The 26,354-nt window shown below is 37.6% G+C and overlaps 1 protein-coding gene across 3 annotated transcripts; it reads left to right on the top strand.

Moving 5' to 3' along the window:
- Positions 1 to 103: 103 nt before the first annotated feature.
- Positions 104 to 14,916, top strand: LOC124073827 (NACHT, LRR and PYD domains-containing protein 12-like). Of its 3 annotated transcripts, XM_046416349.1 has the most exons (12): positions 126 to 157; positions 994 to 1,040; positions 2,256 to 2,537; positions 2,666 to 2,767; positions 4,104 to 5,952; positions 7,020 to 7,193; positions 7,965 to 8,135; positions 9,156 to 9,308; positions 9,494 to 9,667; positions 9,778 to 9,951; positions 11,363 to 11,409; positions 11,895 to 14,912. In XM_046416349.1, the coding sequence occupies exons 3-12, from the start codon at positions 2,258 to 2,260 to the stop codon at positions 12,425 to 12,427; spliced, it is 3,657 nt and encodes a 1,218-aa protein (XP_046272305.1). In that variant the 5' UTR covers positions 126 to 157; positions 994 to 1,040; positions 2,256 to 2,257; the 3' UTR covers positions 12,428 to 14,912. The 3 variants fall into 3 exon arrangements, with proteins under 3 accessions (XP_046272306.1, XP_046272303.1, XP_046272305.1); XM_046416347.1 differs by lacking the exon at positions 994 to 1,040 and having other exon boundaries at positions 111 to 157; XM_046416350.1 differs by lacking the exons at positions 994 to 1,040; positions 7,965 to 8,135 and having other exon boundaries at positions 104 to 157; positions 11,895 to 14,916.
- The last annotated feature ends 11,438 nt before the right edge of the window (positions 14,917 to 26,354 follow it).

Below are 26,354 nucleotides of genomic sequence, written 5' to 3'. Positions count from 1 at the left end.
GCTCACGCCGCCACTTTTCCATGTGAAATATAAAAAGAGAAGTGATGTTGAAATTCATTGAGCCATAACTGATTGTGATTCACTAAATCAGTTCCCCATTTCATGTTTCCAGTTAGTTAGCACTTTGAGTGTGTTATGTGTGACAGCCGATCTTCAGGTAGGTAACAATTTGTTTCTAATTTAACATACAAGCAGGCTCTAAAGAGTTTTTCATCTGAGTGGGCATACATGATTAAATATTATTTCTATTTCTTCTATTATTTCTTCTTTCTGATGGTGAAGCTGAATAAATTTTACTGATTTAACTAGATACATAAAAACCCTGAGAAAGACAGTCTTAAGGAGCCTTTTACAGTACAGTTTCTTTTGTTTGAGACTTGAAGCTGAAGTGAAACCTTCTGTTTAGAAATAATATAAATCCCACCTATAAGACAAGGCAACTTTATTAAAGGTTTTTGAAAAGGCTGGTTTGCATTACTTTGTCAGAGTTTAACTTGGAGACTGTTTTACTTTAAAATGTTTGATAATGAATTATGTTAAATTAATTTATTAAACTTGATGAGCGTTGGAAATTCTGGTTGTGATTCTTCAATGGGAAATGAAAAAGTTGAGTAAGTATCATGGGATCTGATATGGGCTGTAAACCTGCATGCTATAATACACACTAATCATTTATGCAAGTATATATTCTGGACTTTGACCTCTTGATCTGAAATGGCGCTCTGCTGTGGAGGGGAAAGGGATAGAGTGAAAAAGTCTAGCATTAGGACCACAGCAAGAAGCCTCCCAGGGCATAAAACTTCCCTTCAGCTTTCTTCCTGTATCGCAACATTCTTCTGGAACTGCAGCTGAGGCCAGTTGCCTTTTGTGCAACATGGTGGTTTGCTTTGTTGGGGTTCTCACAATATAATGAAGATAATGATTTCATAGACCAAACCTCTCTATAAAAACAATACACTCTGACTTAGCCAATGATACTAATGTTGTATACAGAGTTCAGAGAGTATCTCGTCTCTGACTTGGAGGAATCGTTCTTCAAGGTAAGTGCTCATTTGTTTACTTATGTAGAGTATATTTTGTGTAATGTTTGTTATAATCTTCTCCTGTATTTTTTTTTTTAATGTGCTTTGTGTTTTCAACAGCCAAGAGCCAAACTGTTAGAAAAGCCAAACACTGGTTAAGTCCATGAAACTTAAGGCGCAGCAGGATGGCAGTGTTGGCCTACATTTTTTTGTCCAGACTGAAATACCTCGTCTAATAGTGGCCAGTGACTAATGGGGTCAAAACTGGGCTCCTATTTAATTTTTTTTTTTAACTCTGGTCCTATATTTTCCTCTCCAGTTGCCTCCTCTCCTAACTATTCATAAAAAAAATATTTTCATAGCGTTTTACAGAAACAGTTACCTTAAACTGTCAGTCTATATTGCACTAACATCATTGATACACTTGGAAGCAATACAGAGACAGACAACCAATGTCAGAGGCTGTCTTTGACACAGCAGTTGAGCAACGGTTTCGTTATGAATATGATTGCATTGCTAACAATTATTTCAGACAGTGCACAGCTGGCTCTTCTAGCATAGCAGTTTTTCTGAATTTCTATTTTTTTATGTCTGTATCTGAACACGTTGTGGGGGCAATAAATATACATGCACATATACACACACACACACATACACACACATATAATTACTGCCTTGTTTTCTAAACACTAGTTGGCTGTTGAATTGTTTACCCATGGAAGATTCAGACCCAGTGTTTATTTTACAGTATTTATTGACTTTCTTTTGTATTTGTTTCTTGCGTCTTCTTTGAACGACACTGGAAAATATTGTCACTGAACATTTTTTTGTGTTTTTTGATTAGTTGTAAATCAGTGAAGCCTCAGTCTGGGTATTATTCACATATGCAATAACCTAATGGTTAATCAGTTATATGATGATACTTTATTAATACACTATTTGTAAAGCACTCTTTTTTTAAAAAAAAGTTAAGCAATATTTTACATGCAGTAGAATAAATAAACCAAGTAAAGCACATATAGAAAATGTGAGATGATGAAACATACTAGGTCACAAATAATGTTAAATGAGATGAAAATATAAAATGGAAAGAGCTGAATGCTAAAAATGACCTTGTTCCAGGTTTCAGCACCATTACTGAGTTATCTCAGTACATGTGCTTCATTAAACTCCAGATACTTTAGTAACTCAAGGCATGTGACTGATTATCAACTAATCCTTTCATGTGAGCAGTGATGGGGTCACATGTAGAGCTCCTCTTTGGAGTTCTGCAGGACTTGGGAAATGAGGAGCTGAAGCATTTCCATTGGTTCCTGAGGCATACTGGTGTTGTAGAAGCCTTCCCAGCTATCCCAAAGAGCCTGCTGGAAGGGGCCAACAGGCAGGACACGGTGGATCAGATGGTTCAGGCATACGGCCTTCCCGGAGCTCTACGGATCACCGTGGAAGTTCTGAAGAAGATCAGCAGGAACGATTTAGTGGAGCATTTTTCCCAAAGCTGTTCTGAAGTCAACAGTAAGTCCTAGAAAAATCTGAAAAATCTAGTTTCACACTAGTTTATGCTAATATTTTTTGCTTCCAATTTTGGCATTTCCATCATTATGAGCAAAAAATCTTTTTATATTGCTGTCTATCTCTCTCAGATGATGCTGCTGATGATGGAGAGACTTCTGAGAACACCGGAGGTTCTTGCATTCAACAGGCAGTTCTTCCCCACTTTCTCAACACTGGTGCTCAGGCTGAAGGTAAAGTTAGTTTAATAGCTTTTAGCCCCTGCTCTAATGATTTTTCCACTGTCACCTTTACAGAAACAACAGTTTATTTTAACATTAGCAGTCTGTACACTGTACATGACGCTATGTTCTTTTTGCAATAAGGGTATGGCTAATGCAGTTTGCAAATATGAGGTTCAGCTTTTTGCAAGTTTTAACAGCTGTCATGAGTTCTTCTTATTACCAGATTAATTATTTTGCAAAGAGTTACATTGTGAATCTTTAAAACAGTAAGATAGTTGGTAACAATATCTATAGAAACATATTGTCTGCTGCAAATGTTTGCTTTTCTGTCTGGTCTCTACATGATGATGACATATTATTGTAAAAATACATTTAAAATCATAATAACAAAAACCGCTCAGTATAGTTTAGTCAGACTTCCTCCCTATTACTTCTATGCAATACAAGCATGACACACTTTCTGTTTGGAAAAAAATTGCTAGTGATTGTAAACCACAGTAAGGGAAACATTACAGGAACTAATTTTCCAGGTATTTAAGTTCCCCGCATTACACACCTCTTCACCAGCAAAGAACAGATAGATCAATGAAAAGGAATGGTAATGGAAGAACATGAGATCCAAAGATGATCTTATCTGGGATGGTAAACACTGTTTATGATACCAGGGTTGTGTCAACAAAATATTTTACATTAGAATTCTTTTTATAATAACAGAAATACACTAAACAAATGGTCAAAAGTCAAAAGCAAGTTGTATCGATGCAGACAATCTGACAAATCATCATTTCAGTGCTTGAATTGATCATTAACTGGAAAGACAATGGACGAGAAGGACAGGAAAAAATGCTTGAGTGAGCATGATGTCACATAATGTTAATGTTACAGCCTTTCTGAGGTTTGGTGAACAGACAACAGTGACGATTAAAGAATATTGCAGGCTTAATTACCTTCCGCTTGTTTTACTTCCTGGCTTCAATAAATATGTCCAAGTGTATTGAGCAACAGTTTCAGCTAATATTAACTGTTATCTAGTTGTAGCTAAACGGTTTATCAAATACACTGTTTTACCTTGAAGTATGGCTGATGTCTTTTCAAATCATCTTTTCAGTTGCTCCACAATCGGTAAGCAGTATAAATGATGATAAATTGTCAGGTGTATACAGCAGTCTGTTGTGTAGACAACAGGCCGGTAAGATTGACAAGAGCCACTCTGATTCAAACTACAGCACAACAGCATTGCAAGGTGGCAACCATTTGCTGTCTAAAAGCAACTTATATGTATTTTGTAAGATCCAGGAGACACCCAGCCCTGCTAAGATGAATATTGTGACTTTATTCCATACAGATTTGTTGGTGCAAAAACCAAAGCCTGCACAACCCATCATGGCATACCAACGCACACTCCAGTCGAACCTCCAGAACAAGTTTATGTGTGTAACTGAGGGGTCATCAAAGCCGAAGGATAAGAAACCTCTGGATGATATCTACACAGAGCTTTACATCATAGATGGCACTGATGTAGATGTCAACAGACAGCATGAGGTCCGGTATGTAGAGATAACATTGAGAAAAACAGGAGAAACTGAGCGATCAGTTCAGCACAACGACATTTTTAAACATGCCTCTGGAGAAAAAACACCAGTAAGAACAGTTCTGACCAGTGGGATTGCAGGAATTGGCAAAACATTCCTTGTACACAAGTTCATTCTTGACTGGGCTGAAGGACGAGCCAATCAAGATGTGCATCTCACATTCCCATTCACCTTCCGTCAGCTGAATTTACTGAAGGGGAGAAGGTTTCGTTTTGCTGAGCTCATTCATGAATGTATCAGGGAAACCAGAGATATCAGTAAGGAGGCTCTTAATTATATCTTCACAAAACTACAGGCTTCAGGAAATACCAACTATGACAAAAGTAAATTTAAACTTCTGTTTGTTCTTGATGGACTGGACGAAAGCCGCCTTCAGCTCGACTTTACTAACAAGGAAAAATGTTCTGTTGATGAGCCATTGTTGGTGAATGATCTGCTGGCATACCTCATCAAGGGGAAACTGCTCCCCTCTGCTCGCCTCTGGATAACCACACGACCAGCCGCAGCCAGTCAGATCCCTCTTGACTTTATTGACATCTTGACAGAGGTGAGGGGATTCACTAATCCACAGAAGGAGGAGTACTTCAAGAAGAGATTCAGAGATGAGCAAATGGCCAACAAAATCCTCTCCCACATCAAGACATCACGGAGCCTCTACATCATGTGCCACATCCCGGTCTTCTGCTGGATCACTGCTACAGTTCTGAAGCAAATGTTAGGAGAAGATGAGAGAAAAGAAATTCCACAAACTCTGACTGAGATGTATTCAAAATTCCTTGTTTTTCAGATGAAGCAGACAGCACTAAAGTATGACACACAGAACATCAAGATCATTCAGTCACTTGCTAAGCTTGCTTTTCACCAGTTGAAGAGAGGTAACCTGATCTTCTATGAGACAGACTTGAAGAACAGTGGCATTAACCTTAGTGAAGCTTCAGTGTACTCAGGAGTGTTCACACAGATCTTTAAAGAAGAAGATGGGCTGAACGAAGATAAGATGTTTTGCTTTGTGCATTTGAGTATTCATGAGTTCTTGGCAGCTGTTTTTGTGTTCCTCTCACTCTTCAATGACAAAAAAGATGTTATGGCTGAACCACAAACACCTCTCCAACATCTGCACATTCTTCTAAGGAAAACATCTTCAACTGAGGTGTGTATGAAAGCTGTGGACAAGGCCTTACAGAGTCCAAATGGACATCTGGACTTGTTCCTACGCTTCCTCCTGGGCCTTTCATTGAAGTCAAATCAGGAACTCTTACAAGGTCTGCTGAAACAAACATGCAGCAGCACCGAGACCAACCAGAACCTAGTGACGTACATCAAGAAGAAGATCAGGGAGAATCCCTCACCAGAGAGATGCATTAACCTCTTCCATTGTCTGAGTGAAATGAAGGACTGTTCCCTTGTGGAGGAAATTCAACATTACATAACAACAGGAAGCCTCTCCACAGCCCATCTTTCGCCTGCTCAGTGGTCAGCCCTGGTCTATGTGTTATTGTCATCCGAAGAAGAGCTGGAAGTGTTTGACCTCAGAAAATACTCCAGATCAGAGGAGGTTCTCATGAGAATGCTGCCACTGGTCAAATCTTCAACAAGTGCACTGTAAGATTTTTTTTTTTTACATTATTTAAACACTTATATAATATATAAAATATGTAAAACATAAACATTATTTACAGGAATCTAAAGAAGGAATACTTTTTATTAACAAGTGCTTACAGAGTACATGACTCATAAAGCATATCTTGCTGCCTGAAGTACACTGCAACCGAACTACATACCTACATACATACAGTACATAACAAATGATTTTTACTTTTATATTAAAAAACATGTACACTTGACACTTGTAATGGTCTCAAGACATTGAAATGTTGCTTAAAATGATAACATGGACCTGGGATTGTATGTATATGCAAACAATTTGCACTTGGCAAAGTTGGAACTGAAATATCTCAGAACATGCCCACATCAGGCGAGGGGTACAGACGAGGGAAACACGCTCAGAGCCATTATCTGGCTCTGAGCGTGCTTCCCTCGTCAGGAAGTTATCACTGTCGCTTCCCAGTCCCCGCTGTAATGAGCTTCCCCTGCTGTCTAGATCATTGACTGGAAATTAAAGATGGATGACATGACAGCTCGTCAACAGTGAAGCCAAAATATCTTGATATCTGATATGGTGACAACCCTAGTTTGAACACACAGTTTCAACTGGTTCCTCAGCTTAGAAGTAATTTATGAAAGATGAAAACAATTTGTGGCCTGGTTCTTTGTTGCCAGGGGAAAAGTCCACAGAATCACTTAAAGTCATCATGTCATTTTGTAAGTTTCCTTCCTGTTTATGACAAGTATTTATTTATTTAGGTTTTCTTGTAATTTTGACACATTTTATACATTAAGACCCTGTATTAACGTGTCACTCAGACTACATTTGGTGCCTCTGTTCTACCTAAAAAAGAGCTGTTTGGAGTCAAGATAAACAATCTTTTGTGAAACAGTGTCTGCAACAAATTATTGATTATTTGGGCCTTCTTATAAATTTGATCATGTGTCCTTTTGTCCCCGTGATGTTTATTTGTATATAGAGCAGCTATCTTCTAGGCCAAGCAATATCTTCTATATGTTCATAAACTGGATATTTTGCTTTTCCCACTCTAATTCTAAAACAGACTGAACCAGTGTGAGCTCTCACACTCCTCTTGTGAAGCTCTGGCCTCAGTTCTCAGCTCCCAGTCCTCCACTCTGAAAGAGCTGGACATGAGTAACAACAGGCTGCAGGATTTAGGAGTGAAGCTGCTCTCTGTTGGACTGGAGAGTCCACACTGTAGACTGGAAACTCTAAGGTTAGTTTCCTTCAGTCTTTTCAAATGATGTGCAAATTTTACCTACTTGTGGAATGCCAAGCTCTGCTGTATTTACTACAGTATGCTATCCACTCTTTTGACTGATTTATTCTCATTATTATTATTATTATCATTATTATTAATGTCAGACATTTTCAGCAAGACATCCTAGCAACTCCACAACATAACATACTCCATAAGGCACGTTTTCATCCTGTGTGGAACCAAATATTACTGACCTTTTCCTCAACCCAACAAGTAATTTTTGGATCTAAATTTAATGAACCACCTGTTAGAAAGACCCTACAAACCTTGCACATCACACGCAGATGCTAAAGTTGAGGCTAAAGCTTTGTATTTTGCAGTTTGTTGTGGCTTAGTGGATGCGTGGACAGAACCTATGCATACATCATCTGGTGATTAAACTTATGACACTCAGACCTTGGCAGAGTATCACGCATTTGTGGAAGCCCAAATTACAATTTTGCCTTACACGGTACTTTGTGTGTCTGGATGAGACAGGTTGTGACAAAGTGGCGATATTGGGCATCTTGGCATGAGAACATGTTGGATAGTACATGGAAGTTTTTATTAACTGGTGAACAATGCCTCCCACACCAGTTAATTTGCACAGCATAATGTGGGTTGGCATACATATTTTGCAACAGACTATTTTCAATAAAAACATAGAAGCTGTGTACTATCAACATAAGTTTATAGTTAAGAAGAAAACAGACAAGTACTGTAAATTTGCTATACTGTCACATGCAGGTTGTCCAACTGTGAGGTCTCAGAGGAAGGATGCGCTTCTTTGTCCTCAGCCCTGAGCTTCAACCTCTCACATCTAAAAGTGCTGGACCTGAGCTACAGTCATCCAAGAAACTCAAAAGCGAAGCTGAAAACAAGAAAGGCATTGGAGCCAAACAATCATTTACATACAATGTACAGTAATCAGTAATCATTTTTCTTGTTTTATTCTAGTGCTTTTATTTTTATTTTAATGTAAATGGTTTTTAAAACAAAAAAATATATTAAAATGAGTAGTTACAGTTGGATTAGCTCTGCATGTACCAGGGATGAACTGCCAAAACAGCGCTGAGAATTTAATTGTTGTGTTGCTGTTGTCACTGTACTACTGTCTACATCAATTAATGACAATTCAAAGAACAGTTTATTTATTTATTTATTGCTGTACAATATGTTAACTGTATTTTACTTGATGCAACTCTTTCTGAAACAGCTGGGACGCTGTGTATATTTTATAACCGCTGTGACTATAAACTCTGTTTATTTATTTGTAAATATACACTTATTCTGAATTTCATGTCAAAAAGTTGCAAAAATTGGGAACAGAGGCATGTTAACCACGGTGAAGTTTTTAAGTAAATTTCTTTCCAAATCTCGCTTGATACGCAACTTAAGTTCGTCAACAGCCTGGGGTATTTGTTGTCATGTTTTTATCTTAATGTGCTGCACATTTTCAACAGGAGACAGGCCCAGACTGCAGACACGTCAGTCTAGTAACACATATAGTAATATCCTTTATAAAGTTCATGTACATTCAATAATATCAATATCTGCATTCTCTGAATCTTTTAAAAAAATGTGAATTCTTCACTTATGAACAGATGGGTCTTTTGAGGATGCCCATTTCATACCCAATTATGATACAATCACTTGTTAGCAAGCAGATGTTTTTTGAGCATTCCACAGCAATATTTTATTGTCTCTGCCCCACTTTGAAATGTACGGCAGGCATCAAATTCAGAAAGAGGGTATGTTTATACACACATTGAATCTCATATGTTTTACTTAACTGCACTTCAACTGAATATTTAAAAATATTGCTTTTTAAATTTTTTATTTATTTACATTTTACATTTTACACAGCATCCCAGCTTTTTTGGAATCAAAGTTGTAGCACGCCTATGGACTTTTTTTTTAATTGACTTTTTTTCTCAGGCCAAGCTTGCCAACTGAGCAGTGCTGCCACAACGTTGGACAATATTGCAGTTTGAAGGAGCTGGATCTGAGTAACAACAAACTGCAGGATTCAGGACTGAAGCTGCTCTCTACTGGACTGAAAAGTCCACACTGTAGATTGGAAACTCTAAGGTCTGTTGACTTTATATAGTTTTCTGTTTCTGTGTATGTGTCTGTTTCTGTTTTTCCATGGTATATAAGAACATTGCTGAAATATCACATTCCAAATTTACTGTTACTAGGCTGAAGCGAACCAATTTCCAACAAGCAATAACAAAAAATCCGAAAAATCCCTGTCGTCACTCAATCTTCTACAGGCTCAGACTCTGTGACCTGTCAGAGAGAAGCTGTGCATATCTGTCCCCATTGCTCAGCTCCAAGTCCTCCAGTCTGAGAACTCTGGACCTGAGTAACAATGACCTACAGGATTTAGGAGTGCAGCTGCTGTCTATTGGATTGCAAAGTCCATGCTGTATACTTGAAACACTTCGGTTGGTATCCTGAACCTTTGCTTTTGCATAGAGATAATGAAATTTCAATTCTAGCATGCCAGCATGAAAGTGGAACGGTCCATGGAGGATTTAGCATGTATTCTCAACAGGCTGTCCGGCTGCTTGGTCACAGAGGAAGGCTGTGCTTCTTTGGCATCAGCCCTCAGATTAAATCCCTCCCATCTGAGGGAGCTGGAGCTGACTTATAATCACCCAGGAGACCCAGGAGTGAAGCTGCTCACTGCTGGACTTGAGGATCCACAGTACAGCCTGGATACTCTCAGGTATAAACAGTTAAAGTTATGCGGAGAACAAGGTTTCAAATACCACTGATAAACTGACATGTTCTTAATATGAAGCATGCTGATACCTTAAAGCAATGTCAAATATGAAAAAAAAGAAGTGCCAGGGGGATGTGGGTTCTGTTGATCTGTCAAATGTGATACATTGCATTACTGCAGCATTTTTCAACAAGGCAGCATAAATCATCAGAGCACAGGACGCTGACATTCCCTTTGTTTGAACTCTAAAGCTTGTTTTTTAGTCTGTCACTTCACATTCAATTATTTTAACATCATTGCAGATCACACACATGGGCTTCAGTGTGTGTGATAAAATAAACAGACACTTTCCTGTCCACTTGCTGATGAACTGTTAGCTTTCAAGATCTATTTTTAGCTTTTTTAAGTGGTGAGATGGAATGACATTTTATACTTCGAACAACGTGAAATGAGTAGTTAGTGCTAGCCTAAACAACAGTAAGATTCTTGGTTGCAGCCACAGCCAACCACAAGCTTTCTCTTTTCCAACTAAATTGGCATTCACAAAATAAGCTCCTTTAAGGGAAGCAAAGTTAAAAGTTAACATGAAGAAAGCTTTTCAGAGCAGATATTAAACCCTTGTAAATATACAGTAGTATCCTGGTCCTAACAAGACAGGAGAAGACATCAAGAGGACAACGCATCTCAGCAGCTCTGGTACAGATCTGCAAGATACAATTTTAATAATAATAATTTTTATTTCTTTATTTCTTTTAATTGTAAAACCTTTCATTGGATTTACCAAAACAAATGTTGCTACCTGTTGAAGTTTCCATAGTTCTCCTGGAATTTAGGAACAAGCCAAGCAGTTTGATGCAGTTGCTTGGAAGGTTTCTAATCATTAAAAAAAAAAGAAAAGAAAAAAACTGAATTTACCTAAAGTAATGCAAAATTAGTTGGTTTAAGAAAGTCAAGAACTAGGCAGCGTATGACTGTTCAGACTATTAGTTAGATTGTAGCCATAGTCATATTAGACAGATGGGAGAAGACAGGCAGGCAAGATCACTTAATCCAAAATGCACCAGATCCAGGTAACCCCAAGATTAGTTGTGCCACCACTAATTAAAGTAACACAAAACACCATTTGGAAAAAGTGCTCTTTCAGAATTGGTAGAATCGGCAGCTATCACACTCTCACGCTCATTCTTGTAAGCCTAAACAAGAAGAGCTTAAACATTGTTAAATGAATTCAGAAGGGACACAGAGAGACAGAGAGAGAGAAAAATGATGTACCCAAGTTATACTTTTTGCATAATTTATGTTCTGCAAGGGACAACATGTGAGTCCACTGTCTGTCTGTGTCAGTTTTGGAGTATATCTAGTCTGCAAGGGTTTGTAAGATCATAATGTACCCCCCTCCCCTTTTTTTCTTCAGTGTTGATCATTGTGGAGAGTTCCGGATGTTGCCTGGGCTAAGAAAATGTAAGTATTTTTCTCCCCCTATCCATTCTCCTGTCTGATTGTCATGCAGTGTACCAAAACCTTTTTGGGACATAGAAGACTCTGAGTTTAATTTATATACTGGGTTCACAAGTAGTGCATTTGATTCATGTTGTCTGTGTGTTTACCTGGACTAACAGTAGCCATGGAGTCAAGATTGGAGGTGACTAAATCTGCCTTGTTTGTTTGCATTAAAGTGAAGTCATTATTGGTATGGTGTTACAGTAAGTGTCCCATTAACAACTGATGGGAAAATTTTCTTATCCATCCTTTACCCGAGGTCACAGATAATTTTAACAGCAAGGTAACGCAAAGACTCCTGTTAATCAACCACTTTTATATTTAAGATTATAAGGAAAATGTGATGCAAAACTCCTCTGCAACTGAAATAGTTAGTCTCTGGGAATAAAGTTGCACATTACTATCTTGCTTTACGAGCACTTTCTTGTCTTTTTCCTTACTGACAGATGCCTGTGAACTCACACTAGACCCAAACACAGCAAACAAGGGCATCCTCCTGTCTGAAGGTGACAGACAGGCGACAATGGTAAGAGTAATGCAACTATACTCTGATCACCCAGAGAGGTTTGAATACAGGTACCAGGTTCTATGTACGAATGGTCTTACTGGACGCTGCTACTGGGAGGTGGATTGGAGAGGACCAACTTTTGTAGGAGTGACTTACAGAGGAATCAGCAGAAAAGGACGGCAGGATGACTCTCTGCTAGGGTGGAATGACAAGTCGTGGTGCTTAGACTGCAACAAGAACACTGTTTGGCACAATGGAAAGGCCACAGTCACACCGTTATCGCCCTACCATTCCCCTCACAGAGTAGCAGTGTATCTGGACTGGCCTGGCGGCACTCTTTCCTTCTACAAAATCATGTCTGACACACTGATCCACCTCCACACCTTCCACTGCACATTCACTGAACCACTCTATCCTGCACTGAGGATTCTTGGCACTTATTCGTTTGCATTATTGCACACCTATCAGTGACTTTGTCCAGACTATAATTTAGAATGGGAACTATGTGAGTGCATATTGACACATTTTATATAAAGATATATCTTGACTTTTTTTTGTGACACTTTTGTGGATGCAACAGATGTAATTTCAGAAAAGGTACATTTCATGTGTGCTTGCACACCCAAAAACTATAGAATTTCAACAGAAGAAAGCTAACAATGACTGAAAAAAATATTTAAATATGACTGAATACAATTATTATATTTCATATATATACTTCATGAACGAGCACTTCTTGCTCCTGCTCCTTTGACGGGCTGTGTTCAGGGCCATTTTTGTTCCCATGTCTAAATGGGACAGGAGAGCTCAGGCTACCAAATCATTAATCACCAAATCATTCTTGTAAACAACTTCCAAAAAAATTGCTAACAATTTTTGATTTGCATGTCTTCATTGCCTGGCATATGGCAATGTCAGGCATATGTTTTGCACATTATGGTTCTCAGATTCATATCTTATGTATGGTTTACTGATATGTTGTTATGTGTCATGTTATATGTCATTAATATGTTGTGTGATTACGGTACTTTACCTCAGCCTCGTCTGCCTAGTATGTGAGATCAGTATATAAACATTTATCAAACATTATGTGGTTTGTAATACATAATGTAGTAGTAAGCAGATTAAGCATTTTTAAGTCTCAACTTATGGATGTCCACTTGGGGACCTAGTTGTTAATTAATATATTAATAAACACTATCGATAGCTACATTAAAGAGTAAGAAAGCACTTATTAAATGTATATTATAGGCTACCGTTTAGAAATGATACTGACTGCTGTGGATGTTGGCTTTGAATGAATGAAAGTTATACAATCCCGCCCCCTAGTGACTAAACAAAAAGGGTGCAGATTTTAAACTCTGCACCTTCACAAAATCTGGGCTGAGTTAAGGTGTAAGAGTTCTAAGAAATTTAATTGGGCAAATTGACAAGTTCAAGAAGTTTTTAGTAAGCACTTGAAGTGCTGTTATGTTATTTAATTGCACCTTTTATTATCAATGGATTTTTAAATCAGCGAACATGGAGGTCATTATAAAAAATAAATTCTTCCTTAATACTTCCTTACTTTTAGAATTATTGAAAACGATGTTTTTCATGTGAACACAAGAAAGAATCACAGTGACGTTGTAGCCATGTTGAATATGTTTATGTACGTAATATTTTGCATCTTGACTTGCACAATGTGCATTCATTTCAATTATCACTTTGGTGTTAAATTTGACAAGAATATGAAAAGAATCACATTATTTGTTCTTCCTTGCAAAGATGAATAAGTACCTTTCATAAACAGCTTAGACTTGGTCTCAGGATTTATTATCTTGATATTTTCAATGACCCTCCTGTTAGAAGACAGTAATATGATGTGAATTACACTGATGTCTCATTGATGTATGTGTGTGTGTGTTTTTGTGTTTTGTGTATTTGTGGTACCCAGTCATTGTTTCCTACACAGGTATATTGTATCTTAAACTGACCAGTTACTGGTCAATTAAATCTTGAAATATTTCTGCAATTTACTATTATTTTCTTTTTGTTTTTCTTGTGTTTTTTGTATGTCTTTTGTGATATTCTCTTATATTTTGTAACACCAACCTTACTTTGTTATATCATTTCATAAAATACAAATAAACACAACATTGCATTATTCTCTCTCACGTCATTTAAGCAATCTGGTGATGCGGCCCTCTGTTTGCAATGCTGCTATTCACCAGCAGATGGCACTTGGGAGCCAGTAAAGCTTTCTCTCTATCAACTCTTTAACATCACAAGCATAATTCACATGTGAAATGAAGACCACCTCCACTGCCACCACGTCCAACTACAATATCACCACTACTATAGTACTGACACCACTGCTCAGCTACTACTGGTAAATGATTCACTGTTATGTCTTGAGTGAGTATTTTTGTTTAAAGACTGAACATTACAGTAAGTAACATTTCTGTACTGATGTGCGGGAGTGACTGTGTGGGAAGCTCTGCTCTGAGGTAATAAAATCAGTGAGAGTGCTGAACACTAAATAACAGCTGGAGGTGTTGAACACATCTCACTGGTGGAATGTATCAGTGTCAGTACCAGAGGATCAGCAGGATCAGCAAGTTTTTACAGAACCTGAATCAAGTGTGATTGCTATGACGTAATTACCTTTTTAAATGGTGTGCAAACACATACATTTCATTTGGTTTAGGAAATGCATTTGTACAATATAATAACTTTGGAAAATACTATGTATATGTGACAGAAGAAAGTATGGGGATGTATTTCCTCCGTTGTTCCATCTTAGAGATGTCTGACATGCCCTGGTGTGCTGCAGGTGACTGTATGTACTGTTTATTATACTGCTCTGTCAGTGTAGACATTGGCTGGATAATGCAATAACTCCTTCAGAGTATGTGTGACAATTAACAATAAAATGTCTTAGAACTATTTTAGCTCAAGAGATATCCATTTGTTGTCAATCCTGTCATATAAATAAACTATGAAGAGAAATGACATTGCTATTTTGTGCTGTTAGCATTTATTACATTTCTGTTGCATTTAGAAAACATTACTATCTATCTATCTATCTATAATATTATAATTATTACTAGTTCTTTCACTTTACATAGAAATAGTTATAATAATTATTAATTTTTAATTAGATTGTTTGTTTGTTAGGTTTTACAAATAAATCCACAGTTCATAAAGTTGTGTGCTTCTTAATTCAGTATTTAAAGGTATTACACATAAATAAAATGGGGTTTTATTTTTTTTGTCCACAACTTCATAATTGGACATTTATTTATTTTTCATTTTGTTTTATGAAGTTAAAATTACAAACCAGATTAAAACAAAGAAGTTGAAGTCTGACTCTGATTGTTTTGTTTATGCAGAATTCTATACCATAAATATCATATATTTAATAATTTAGGTTTAGAATTTTATTTGTTTTACAGAAAAAAAACTATGCGCGCACACACACACACACACACACAAAACCACATACACACAACCATAGAAAATTGTATTTTTTACCTACTGTATTATACTTTAATACTTTCAAACTTTAGATATTTTAGAAACACACATTAACCCCTAAATGTAGAAACAAGGGATAAAACACAAGTAGCACACAGCAGACACATAAAAATACTTTTTTACATTCATCACTGAGTGAAAATTGATGACACAATTTCAGATAATCTAAAAATAACTTACATTACTGCTAAAAAAAATAAAACTGCATTCTGAACATGTAAATTAAAATGCAAATTAAAATAGTACATGGTGCAACAGCTGATTGGTGTTATTGTCACATTGTGACAGCAGAGGGTGCAGTGGTGCACAGCTTCAGCCTGTTCTCTGCAGTTACCCACCAACAGGTACTCACCATACACTTAACTCAACAAAGAAAACATCAAAACACTGCAATGGAAAAACAAGTATGGGCCATCCACTAAACATTTTACTTAAGCATTACAGATAAAAGGTAATTAAGACACCAAGAGTAAAAGAACAAATAATACCAAAAAAACCCCAACCCTTCTATGCTGTTATGTATTACATTATTGGCATACTGTTACTGATGCATTCACGTGTACTCAGCATTTTAAGGATTTACATGCTTAATGTGAGACATTTTTCAACTGTAAAATGTAACAATTTGATAGATACACAACAGTGCGAACAGGAATAATTGTCTTAAAATGTAAAACATTCTCGCACATGAGATATATATTGTGTGACGTTTAAACAAAATTCAGTCGTGACATGATTCATTTCTACAATGTGTCAGGTCATGTTTAGATTACATGTTCATGTCCACATAATCTAAAAGTGACTGACTTTGTCTTTCTAGAGGTATTCTACAATTCAAGACCACTTCAAACAAAGTGAACATTTTCAAACATGACCTTTTCCCAGCCCTAAGTTTCTTGTTGTGCCTTAACCTAACTAGACTTGAATACAGCATTGTCACAACATTAAATTGAAAATTGATATGTAAAGAAAGGTAAGGTTTCAACATATCAAACAATAAGTTTCAGAATGATGAGTAGAAAGAACTTCAGTGTTCTTTTCCTTGATTTGAAAGTGAGAAATGGTGAAAAACCATTCCTAAAGAAGCTGAAAGAGGAATGACGTTTTGACATCAGAGTGTGTGGAAGAACAAAACGATATCCAGAATAATAACAGAAAAGGAAATATGAGAACAGACAGAGAGCTTGATAAAGCATATAAATGCAAAAAGTCAAGTAAAGTAAAGTAAAGTACCTTAACGCAGTCTACCCAAGACCAGCACTTGAGTATATGTCATTATGTAGATACCTCCCACTACAGGTTGATTTAAAATCCTTATCAATCAAAGTCAGGGTTCTCTCTCTCTCTCTCTCTCTCTCTCTCTCTCTCTCTCTCTCTCTCTCTCCCTCTCTCTCTCTCACACACACACACACACACAATCCTAATCATTCTCACTCGGTTGGACATATGTGACCTCTAACAGTGTGATCAATATTAATGATCAGTTTCACCATCAAAATGTCATCTGCACTACCGTCTCACCGCAACACACACCACACTTACTCTGTGTGTATGTACGTGTGTGTGTGAGAGAGAAAGAGGTGCTTTGAATATTGACATGTGTAATGGTGTGTATCATTTGAAGAGAGTTTGTATAATCAAAACACACACAACCCAACAGAATTGTTGAATTCTTGACTTGAACTTTGACCCCACAGCTGTACACAGAGAGTTATGGGGGACTGGTGTGAGAAGAGAACTGAAGAACCCATTTGTTTGGTCACTCCTGTGCTCCTTCATCACGCCTCCTCTCCCTCCCTCTCAGATCAATAAGACTAAAATTGCAGTTTTCAGGGACGGAAGTAAGAAATTGCATTTACTTTCATTTACAGCAACTAAGTCATTTTTTGTGTACTTGCACTTTTGAGTATTTGTAAACAGTTGTAATTTTACCCTGAAGTATTTCTGAAGTATAAAGTACAAGCATTGTACTTTGTGAAAGTCCCAACCAATACAAAGTAAGAACAAAAGTCACATGATAAACTGTGAGGATGGAACAAAAGAAGCTGCAGCAAGAAAAAGCTGCTGGTGTGTCAGTAATATCAATCAATTAAAAATATATAATCCAAAATAAATGACTGCATAAATATTCACCACCGTCTTGTCAGTGTTTAGCATATGCACTCTGAGTCTGTGTGGACAGGTCTCAATCAGGCTCAATCTGGAAACTGCAATTTTTACCTCATTCTTCTTTGCAAAACGGACCAAGCTGTCAGGTTGCACAAGAATCGGGTGTGAACAGCCCTTTTCAAATCCCGCCACAAAATCTCCATTGGATTGAGGTCTGGGCTTTGACTCGGCCACTCCAAAACATTCAACATTCATACATTCATTGCTGTATGCTTCAGGTCATTGTCTTGCTGGAAAGTCCTCTTCCACCAGTCTAAACATGTTACAATAGTTGTTTCGATTATTTGCCTCACTTATGTTATGGTATATATATATATATATATATATATATATATATATATATACTCTTCTCTGAATATGAAACCCAGGAATTCTCATCTTTTGCTCTTATTTGCTTCCTTTCCTCCTGGAAAGTCCTCTTCCTCTTCTCTCACAATGTGATTGTCCTCAAGGATTTCCCTTTAGTCTAGTTTAGTCTGATGGCCAGAAAGCTTCATTGTGGTCTCATCAGACCAAAGAACCTTCTTCTAGCTGACCTTGGAGTCTCCCACATGCCTTTGGATGAACTCAAGTTGAGATTTAATATGTGCTTTCCTCAACAGTGGCTTGCTCCCATAAATCTTTGACTGGTGAAGAACACAGGGAACAGTTGTTGTATGCAGAGCCTCTCCCATCTCAGCTGCTGAAGCTTTTAACTTCTTCAGGGTAGCCATTGGTGTGTTGGTGGCCTCCCTCACAAGTCTCCTTCTTGCACTCAAGTTTGTGAGGACGGCCTGCTCTGGGCAGATTTACACAGCTGCCATATTCCTTCCATTTTTTAATGAGAAATTTAAATGAACTCCATGGGATGTTTGGTGACTTGGAATTTTTTTGTATCCATCGCCTGATGAAATGTACAAAAATAAGATATCCATGATTTGCAGAAATATAAAACAGCAACTTTATATTCTGGCGACTGAGCTGATTAAGAGCAGAGAACTTTCATGTACATGTTGTACAGGTTCTGGAGGACTTCAGTTCAGTTCAATTCCTCGGACAGGCAGGATAAAGTGAGAAAACTGCGCTTGCCTCTTGGTCATATCACCATTCAGGAATCCATAGTTAAGGCCTTAAGCCCAGCTGCTCCAGTGGAGCTGCACAGGGCCCAGCAGATCAGACTGTGGTCGTACTGGGCATCTTCCTGGTGTGAATGTATGTAACTGTGTGAATGACATCAGAATGTTCTTGAGAAGACAGCATTGCTCTAAGTGAAACGTGCCATTGACTTGCCAAAGTCAATGTTTTTTGGGGATCTTAATTACATAACAGCAGAATAAAGTTTAACACAGTTAATCCCAAGTTTAAGTGTCTGTTGTGTCTCGCCCCTCTCTATGACTGTTGACTCTACAACTACTGTTCGAGTGTGGCATGAAAAGCTTAAAACAAATTTGCCTCCTAAAGGGTTAGATACCTTACCTCCACCATTGCTTTTGAGAGCAGTCATAATTCACACTGCCACAAGAGGCCTTATCAAATAAAACACCAACACTGGTCATTGTGTGGCATTTGAGCAAAATAACCAAAGCTGAAATTTTTCTTATGAGGATAATTTCAAAAAACCTAGCAGATTTCATTACATACAGATTACATACATTCATTGCATTCATAACAGATGTGTTTTTTTAATGCATTTTGTACCTGTATTTTTCTAGACCAGTCTAAGTTCTACACACATGTTAAACCCGTTGAGTGGAACTTTTTCCATCACATTTCTTGGTTGCCTGCACAAGGAAATATGCAAAACATCTATATTTGAAGCAACTCTGAACAGCCCAAAAAATGTCATAAACAGAAGCAGAGCCATAAGCATATGAAATACAGGAAGAAGAGACCAGGGAGGGAAGCAGAGAGGAAATGCGGGAGATACAGGGAGGCGAGAAACAAGAAAGAGTGATGGAGAGATGAGAGAGAGAGAGAGAGGAAGAGGGAGAGAAAGAGAGAGATTTTCATCAGTGGCAGAGAGGCGCCTCATTTTTCCTCCCGACCTCACAATGACCTGACTATGGATAGGGAGAAAGAGAGAGAAGAGAAGAGGACAGACAGGTAGAAAGACACACACACACACACACACACACACACACACACACAGTGTCATGTTTCCATCACTTTTGGGGACATTACATAGACTTCCATTCATTTCCTGGATGCTTAACCACCACCTAACCATAACAATAAATGTTACTTACCTAATCCTAACCCTTAGCTTAACCTAACCCTAACCTCAATCTATATATCTATCTAATATATTTCCCCCATATGTAAGGCAGGAGTTTACACAATCACATTGGGACTGGGGATTTTTGTCCTCACAACTACAGGAATACGTGTCCACACATACACACACACACACACACACACACACACACACACACACGCACACACAGGTCATTTTTTTCTCCCCAATTTCCAACCTAATGAAGACACTCATTGGAAGAGAGAAAGCGCAAACGACAGAGGGGGCATGTCAGTCTTTCATGAGTAACCATGACAACACATGTGACATCACATGTTTAGCATTCAACTGTGTATGTGTGTGTGTTTGTGGGTGCTCATGTGTGGAAGTTCATACTGCGCATGCCTGAACTTTTATGGCATGCAAATGTGCGTGTGTGTGTTTATGTGTGGACGCATATTCCTGTAGTTGAGGGGACAAAATTCTGTTTACACATTGTGAGGTCCTGCCTTATTTATGGGGACAAAATGAAAGTCCCCACAACATAAATCATTAAATGTTAGGCTGAAGCCTTGCTTTAAGGTTAGGTCGAGATTAGGGTTAAGGTAAGGGTTAGGACTAGACAAGTAACGTTTATTGTTGGGTGGTGGTTAAACCTCCAGGAAATTAAGTCAAGACTGTGTGTGCGTGTGTGTGTGTATGTGTGATCTCTTTCTCTGGTCTAGGTCTATTGAACAACTCAGTTATTTCCATTATTATGTGCAACACCATGATATCTCAAACAGCTAGCCTATTAACACACTTCACATACACCCTGTATGCAGTTGCTTTAAGGTTAGGTGGAGGTTAGAGTTAGGTTAAGGTAAAGATTAGAATTAGGCAAGTAATGTTTATTGTTATGGTTAGGTGGTGGTTAAGCCTCCAGGAAATGAATGGAAGTCTATGTAATGTCCCCAAAAGTGATGGAAACACGACTGTGTGTGCTTGTGACTTTCTTAGAATTCTCAGGTTCAATCAAATGAACTATCTACAAACTAAAATTTGAATTTCCAATCTAAACATGTTAGAGCAGTTGTTTCGATTCGGATTTGTTTTATTTGCCTCACTTGTGTTATGGTATATATATACTCTTCTCTGTGCTCAATATGAAACCCAGGAATTCTCCTCTTTTGCTCTTATTTGCCTCCTTCCCTCCATGTTCTGTCTGAGCCAGGGAGACCAGAAGGAGCTCATTTGGCTTATCTGCACACAAACACACGCTTACATCCACATCCACACACCCACACACACACACCTTAATGCACGGCGGCATGCTGCGCTGCATGCCCCCAGGGTGTGTGTACATCTGTGTATGTGTGTGTGCGTGTGTGTGTGTGTGTGTGATGGAGAATAGGAAGAGAGTCGTTGCCCTGCTGCTGAACCTATTCCATCTCTATCTCATGCCTGATGTATGCTGCTCAGTGAGCTCAGCCCTGAAACCTTTTCTACACGCCTTCATTTCCCAAACATCCAAATAAACATAAGGAATTTATGGAATAAACTTAAAGATTAGTCCTGTGGGTGTGAATGTTCGGCTCTTGCTTTCTCTATTGATGACAATGTGAAGCTGTCCCAATGCAGTTGAAAATGTTAATATGTCCATCAGTGTGGTGGAGTATCATAAAGCACACAAGATCAGCTCATTTACTGGGCAGGAGCTTCTCTCCACACACTCTGCACTCTGAGAGATAGTGATCAGCTTGTTGTTTGTTTTTTTACTGCCAGTGAAGACTGCTCAAAACTGACACAGTTCATGCCATGTTGTATTTTCAAGCATAAACCCAGAATGTAAATAATTATTTTCAGTCTTACATGTGATGTTTTAATCGTCCTGTTAGCTTCATTAGTTAAAGGTGAAGTAGCAAAAGTGGATGAAGTACTCAGACCTTGTACTTTGTACTAAAAAGCAGCAATACTGCAGGTTAGAAATATCTGTTACTAAAGTAAAAGTCATACATTTCTACTTTTACTAAAAGTATTAGGATCAAAATATACTTAAAGCACTAAAAGTAAAAGTACTCACTATGCAGAATGGTATATTTCCAAATAATGGATATTATTCAGTTCTAATCACTAATGCATTAATGTAATAAAGAAGCTGGTAAAGGCGGTTTAACTACTGTATATGACTTATATAGCTTCTGGTGTAGCTTGTGAATTTTCCTTTTGGGATCAATAAAGTTTCATCTCTAATATTAAAACAGCATTTATTTGTTAATAATTTCCGTATTATTAAACAAAATCTTCTAAATAAATAAAGTTGCCAAATAGTGGAAGTAAAAAGTACAATATTTGCCTTTGGATTTTAGTGGGGAAGAAGCTAGCAACTCTGAGAGACTGTACAAGGTTAAATGACATATGCTCAAAATGTCACTATGTTAATGTGCTCATGGTAACAATGTTAATAATAAACTTAAAATGGAAAATGTTTACATTGTTGACCACCTTAGTTTGCTGTGTCAGCATGCAACATTTTTCAGTTAGTGATGCAGCGGAGGCTAATGAAAACACCAGTTTGTATATATTTGGTCAAAAACAAAAGTAATGGACGAATTAAAAATTTGAGCTGACTGATATCCAATACAAAATCCATCCATTGTTGACATTCTTTAGTCTGGACTGACTGACCAGTTATTGTAAACGATAGAGACACACAGCGAGCGTGACTGTACAATAACAGTAGGCAAATAATGCTGATTCAAGAACGTTGTTTTAACCTGCAGATAAGGCAAGATTAGTGTTCATATGCAGTCATGTTTCTGTCCACCTGATGAATTTAAGTCCAATATTTACACTCTTTTATGCTCTGTTTTGGTCACCGGCTTTATGACTGCTGTTAGGCACTGGGCATGTAGTGTCTATTTCAGTGAACAGCAGCCAGCTGTGGCTAAACAAAGGGGCACAGACTGAACCAAATTAGTAAATCTGGGGACTATTGATTTTGTTTCCATATTCAGTAATTGTGTAGTGAGCAGTTTAAAGAAGACCTGTGTATCCTCAAGTAATTCTGAGATTATAGGGAGGAGCAAAAGCTGTAATTCTAAAAAAAAAAAAAGAAAAAAAAAGGTCCTTTATGATTTGGGTATCCATTATTGGTATGATTTTGTACATTACAAAATCATACCAATAGATATGGAATGTCTGTCACTGAGTGAGTTTGAGTTGAAGAAGCAACAAAAATTCTGAAGGAAATACTGAAAACTTCACAAGCGAGTGATCACAGAAACTTGTGGATAACTTGGGTCTTTGATCACGCAGGCTGCCTGACAGAAAACAGTCATTGTGTCAGACCAATTTAACTTCTATTGTGGTGGTGCTGTTGATCAGATATAAGACAATATGAACTTTGGCTCTTTGACCTGAATTTAAACCCAGACTGAACTTCTGCTGACCCTCCAAACAGGACTCAGTAGTCAGTTAGTCAGCATATATTTTTGAGGAGAAACATGACCATGCCCCAGTGGTGGCTTGTGGCATTTTGCTCTTCTTAAAGAACCCTGATTCTTAAAAATAATCTGATATCCTCCCCATTTGTTTTTTGGTCAAATACATTTCGAAGGAAACATAACTGGATTATATATTATATATTATATATATAAGCAAAAGATTTTCTCCAGCCCATTAAATGTTATGACTTTGTATCAAGGTGCACTGTGAAGAAATATGTTTATTGATGAACTTTCTGTTTCTGTTATGAAGACGAGAAAACAAACAAAACAAAATCTGGAGTGGGGTTGGGAGGATACTGATTGATCCTGACTGAGAGCCTTGCACATGCTGTTACAGTGTGATAATGAGATATCAATCATCAGCGGTAGCTACACTCAAAAAAAAAACAAAACAACCTTTATCACCTATTTTACTTTAATGCGACCAGAATTTAGAAACTGGACATCATGCTGTCCTGAAGACGAAGACTTGAAACTCATGACTGAGACCGCAAACTCATAAGGAAACTGCTGACTGAGGTACAAGTAAGAAATATGGTCATTCTCTCATAAGCTTACACAGAGTGGGGCAGTGGGTCAGTCCACTCCAAAGTGAGTATTCCGCAGTGTCAGGAGAGAAACAACATGCACAGGGAGGATACTACAAACAGATAGGGAGACATCAAGGCACACCACAATATTGCAATATTGTTCCATACAGTAATTGTAAAGATGATATTATTTCGTTCATCCAAGGGCTTCACTTGCGGAATAATGCTGTTTCACGGGAAATGTCTCAATACATTTTTAAATTATTAACATCAGACAACTCTCTCTCTCTCTCTCTCGCTCTCTCCCTGTAAAGCTTCATTCTTAATTGTACAACTGGTCATTTTGTGGCTGATTTTCAATGATAGCTTTTTTAGCTTAAAGTAAGTTGGATCCATCAATTTGCTAAAGTGCTAAACCTAGATGAAAATGTCCATTGTTTTTCTTTGTTTTCAACAAGATTAAAATTGATAAAAAATAGTGACTCAAAATTGACTAAAATTATAAAGAATGATTGATTATATATGGCAAAAATTAATAATCTTTTAATCTACTAAAACAGACTAAATTGAAGAACTGTTACAGTTAGGTTTTAACTTTAGTTTCCGTGAGTGAATATTGTAGGGAAACTGAATGAGAAACACTGACTGTGAATGTTTAGCATTAATTCAGGATACATTTGTATTCATCACAAAATGCTTCCTTATTTTGTTTATTGTGTTGATAAAGAAATTGGCAGGTATTACTTTCGGTAACTACCACATATTAAGGAATCGAGTAGTCAAGGAATCCATGAAGGTGAACTCTGTCTGACCCCCTGAACCTACTATGACCCTTGCAGACAGGAAGTGTGTCCACAGTTTTCCTCTTTTAATAGATAATTCAGTCGTTTATTTTTTTTACTATTGTGGCAATTGACATTTCCACTTCAAGCAACACATAATTTTTTTACTGTAATTTTTGCTGATATGAACAGTTATAAGCACACTGTTTAATAGAATTATTGCAAGGTTTTATTCCTTTATTCCTTTCTTTGACAAAATATTTTACCAGGTTAAAAGATTTTTTGATTGATTCGACATTTCATATGAATGTGATTCTTTTCCTTAAACAAGGTTTGATCAAGTGGAAGTATAAAGTCATATGAACATTAACAAACAATGACTATAAATGAATATAAAAGACTATTTAGCCAGTTCAGTACAACAGACGACTAGGTGACCCTTGATCTCACGCTACAGCGACCTGCATTCGACCCCTAGACCGACCCTGCCGTGACCCCGCAGGGCAGGAAGTGATGATGATGTTTGTATAGGACAAAATGGATTTCTTTGTAAGAAGCACTTTCGAATTAGTTCATCAATAAGCAGAATTGGTTGGAGCTGGCATGTCTTCATCAAGCCTGTGCCCCATCTAAGATGGCTGCCAGAGCGTTTGTTTCTCCAACTCTAAGATGGCTGCCATGAAATTGACTCAACTACTGAATGCATCCTGTATACTTTAATATTTCTTCTGAGAGTAGGACAAGCACAGGTGTAAATAATAAAATGAGTGAGCTGTTTAAGTTAAGGGGTCCTGGTGTTTGGTTCACTGTTACATGGCAATGGCTTACTGGGACACTGTTGTTGATAACACCTCTGAGTTTCCAACTACAACTGTACCAAAGTAACTAAATACATTTAAAATTATTCAATTTTAAAGCAAGTCAAAGTAGCAGTATAATTAGTGGAGAGGGCATTGATACATTTTTAGCTATCAGTTTGTATACTCTGTTTTTACACATCCAAACACAGAACAACATTAGTATTCATTGTACGTCTTGATGGATGTAAACTCAACAATGTTCACGTCCATTTTAGCTCTGGTTTGGTCTCTACCATCTGATCTAATCTAATCTAAATCAAAATCTAATGTGTTTTAAAATTGAAGTTGATGATAAACAAGTAAAAGCAAGATGATGTTTGCTAAAGTGTAGAAAGTGGAAGCTGATTTGGATCATTGTGGAGATTCCCAGGAGCACCTGCCCACTGACCCCTCTCTGAACCTGTGGGTGTGTCTGTGAGAGCCGACCCCAGGCTGAACCCGGGTGGGGTCAAAGGTCAGGGTTGAAGGCCAGGTCGCTGTGCCTAAGCAGAGGTATAGAGTTGAAGGCCAGGTCACTGCGCTGTGGAGGATGCACGCCCTGCAAGAGCAGCTTGTCCTGCTGGACAAACTCAGTTATTGCCACCATGATGCTTCATCAGTTTTTTAAACAATATTATGCACAGCAGGTGATGTTTAATTTCAGTTTGGGCTACAAATTTATCTTAATCTATTGATCCAAACAAGACAGTTATTTGTTTGGGTTTTTTTGGTGATTTCTTGAAAAAGTGTAATATTCTTATCTGATAACTTCCATGTGTTAATATACCCAGATACACGTGAGAAGATTTGTAACTTACAGTCTGTGAATTCAAGACCGAGCTAGCCTGAGAACCAAACA

Source organism: Scatophagus argus, chromosome 16 (assembly GCF_020382885.2).
Source record: "Scatophagus argus isolate fScaArg1 chromosome 16, fScaArg1.pri, whole genome shotgun sequence".
NCBI classification, from domain to species: domain Eukaryota; kingdom Metazoa; phylum Chordata; class Actinopteri; family Scatophagidae; genus Scatophagus; species Scatophagus argus.
This window is presented reverse-complemented; position numbering and strand designations above follow the sequence as displayed.